The sequence below is a fragment of the Aspergillus oryzae genome, assembly GCF_000184455.2.
Source record: "Aspergillus oryzae RIB40 DNA, 47Q_0155".
NCBI lineage: Eukaryota > Fungi > Ascomycota > Eurotiomycetes > Eurotiales > Aspergillaceae > Aspergillus > Aspergillus oryzae.
Window position 1 is genome coordinate 2,326 of NW_001884665.1, and position 2,608 is coordinate 4,933.

General features: G+C 46.2%; 1 protein-coding gene across 1 annotated transcript; it reads right to left on the reverse strand.

The window, feature by feature from the left end:
• Positions 1 to 524: 524 nt before the first annotated feature.
• Positions 525 to 1,718, reverse strand: AO090655000001 (S-methyl-5-thioribose-1-phosphate isomerase; the record flags this gene model as incomplete). The annotated part of the gene is made up of 2 exons (XM_023232707.1): positions 525 to 1,143; positions 1,192 to 1,718. The coding sequence occupies 2 exons, from the start codon at positions 1,716 to 1,718 to the stop codon at positions 525 to 527; spliced, it is 1,146 nt and encodes a 381-aa protein (XP_023090399.1).
• Positions 1,719 to 2,608: the final 890 nt, after the last annotated feature.

Genomic DNA, 2,608 nt, shown 5'->3' on the forward strand with positions numbered 1-2,608 from the left:
TGCCACCTACATATATATTAGTAGGTTTTCAGGATCAGGTGACTACAAAGGCTAGATCTCGGCTTCGGGACCACAATAAACCTGTTTGGTCATAAAAACGCTGACCACAATCTCCCATCAACGTTTATACATACGGTCCAGTGGATCTATCAAAGCCATGTCGCACGGGGAGGACAATCAAGATGACTCGAACATAATGCAAGTGGGTTTCTCCTGGGATACATATTGAATTCCTTTGATGCAAATCATGGACTTGTTCGCATACCTAAACAGATTGCATTAACAAACTAAGTTACAGGCATTTAATGATATTTTGAAGTATAGAGACCCTGCTACTCTATAGCTGTTCCATGACCCTAACCTCTTCCCAGAGGCGAGAAAACCGCTCTGGCGCTGGAGAATCACCTAAGCAGCCTAGAACACAAGATTGATGAACTGCTTAACGGCTTCGAAGGGGCACGCCAACCACAACCCACGACAGGAAAGACTAATTGCCCGGATAAAAGCGGGGTTTCGGTTACTTCTCAGGCTTTGAACAGCTCTTCTAAGTGAAATAATCCATCAGAGTCCTTTTCCACCACTCCCTTTTCAGTTATGATACCATCAATAAGTGCCCCTGGGGTTATATCGAATGCTGGATTCCAGACATTGATCCCTTCCGCTGCTATGCACACGGTTTCCATCTTGACGGCTTCAGAGGCACCACCGTCTTCGCAGGTGCCTCTGACCGTAGTAACCTCGGATGCGGGCCGCTCCTCGATAGTGATTTCATTCCCTGATTTGGTGACTAGGTCGATAGTCGTGAGCGGCGCAGCCACAAGAAATTTCACACCATGGTACTTTGCAAGCACTGCAAGACCATATGTACCAATCTTATTTGCGGTATCACCGTTAGCTGCTACCCTGTCTGCCCCTACCACAATTGCATCCACGCCTATCTCGGCTCTAGCGAGTAATGCAGCTGCCATTGAGTCTGTTATTAAGGTAGCAGGAATACGGTCGTGAACTAGCTCAAATGCTGTCAAACGGGAGCCCTGGTTGTAAGGTCTCGTTTCGGTGCAATAGGCATGCCGTAAGGTATCGGTTGAAGATAGTGCACGAATCACCCCCAAGGCTGTCCCGAACCCCGCGGTCGCGAGAGAACTGGTGATACGATCAGCAAAGTCTGATAATAGACAACGGCACACTTACCCCGTATTACAATGTGTAAGAACCGTAGCCTTAGTAAAATTCTTGGAAAGAGCATTCTCGGATATCCATTTGGCACCATATTCTCCAATCATTCTATTGTCCTCAACATCTTTCGCAAGCATTGCTTCGGCAGCTTGGATAAACGCAGTAGCAACGGCGTGGCCTGTGGACTCAGGCATCTTAACACTTTCTGCCACTATGGTCTCGAGTTTTCCTGCAGCATCACTAAGGTTGACTGCTGTAGGTCTGCTGCTCACCAGATAATGTAACTTCTCCGTTATAAAAGTCTGTGTCTCTATAGCATTCGAGGATAACTGGTTGCGAGCTATCAGAGTGGTTAGCTCTGATGCAAGTGCGAGGGCCGCTACTATAGCAATAGCAGGTGCCCCTCGCACTCGCATCTCCTTGATTGCATGCCAGCCTTCTTCGCTTGTATGTATCGTAACGTACTTCTCAACATGTGGAAGCTGCAGTTGATCAATGATAGCAAGTTTGCCACCACTATATTTGATTGCTTGCAGGGTCATTATGAGAGATATACGGAACAAATACAAGGATTTTTGGGGGGGGATGAAACAAGGCTGGAATAGAGTGCTAGGCGGAAGGAAAATGTGAAAGGCCCCGCAGCCAGCTCGCGCTTCACCTAAAGGTTGACTGACTGACATACATACGGAGTAGTACTCCGTAAAACGCTTCAGGTGGGGCAACACACCCCTCATCAATGAGTAACATAACTTAGGCTTATACGATACTAGTCGCCTATACTTTCATCTAATCTGATACATAGTTTTTTATATACACCCAAGTAACCGCACATATCGTTAATTTCTTCCAATTGCCAAGTGAATTCGAAATACGGCGTATTTGGTAAAACCTAAGCGCCATCGAAGTAGCCATACACGCGTTTAAATTAGATTCGGTGGATACCCCCAACAATCGGCAGAAACTGCTAAGCATTCAGTAATTCCACGTTCTATCCAGAGTCTAATGTAAAGTTCTAAGGCGGTAATATCATAACCAGACAACATGGTTGTTCTGTTCTCAGGTATCCAACGACAGCGAGACAATTAGTTGGGCGACTAGCGGGGTATTCTTGTTACGGAGTTAATATAAAGGTTTATATCGGGCTTTTAGGTTGTTGAAGGGGCAATCAATACAGGGGTACTAAAGTAGGGCTCCCTATGACTGGAGCTGAAAGATGATCAAATGTGGATGGGAGGCACTAGACGTGAGTATAGGAAAGACAATTGGTTACTCAGGTTTTTCTCTTTTCACCAGCCAGCTTGCTGTTAATGAGGTACCAGCAATCTCCCTCCTTCCCTCACCCCTAATATGCCTTGATGGGACATTTTGTAGCTTGGTTTCGCGGACATGATGAGGGGCTAACCAATGAAATCGCCTGTCGGAACCTCAGTTT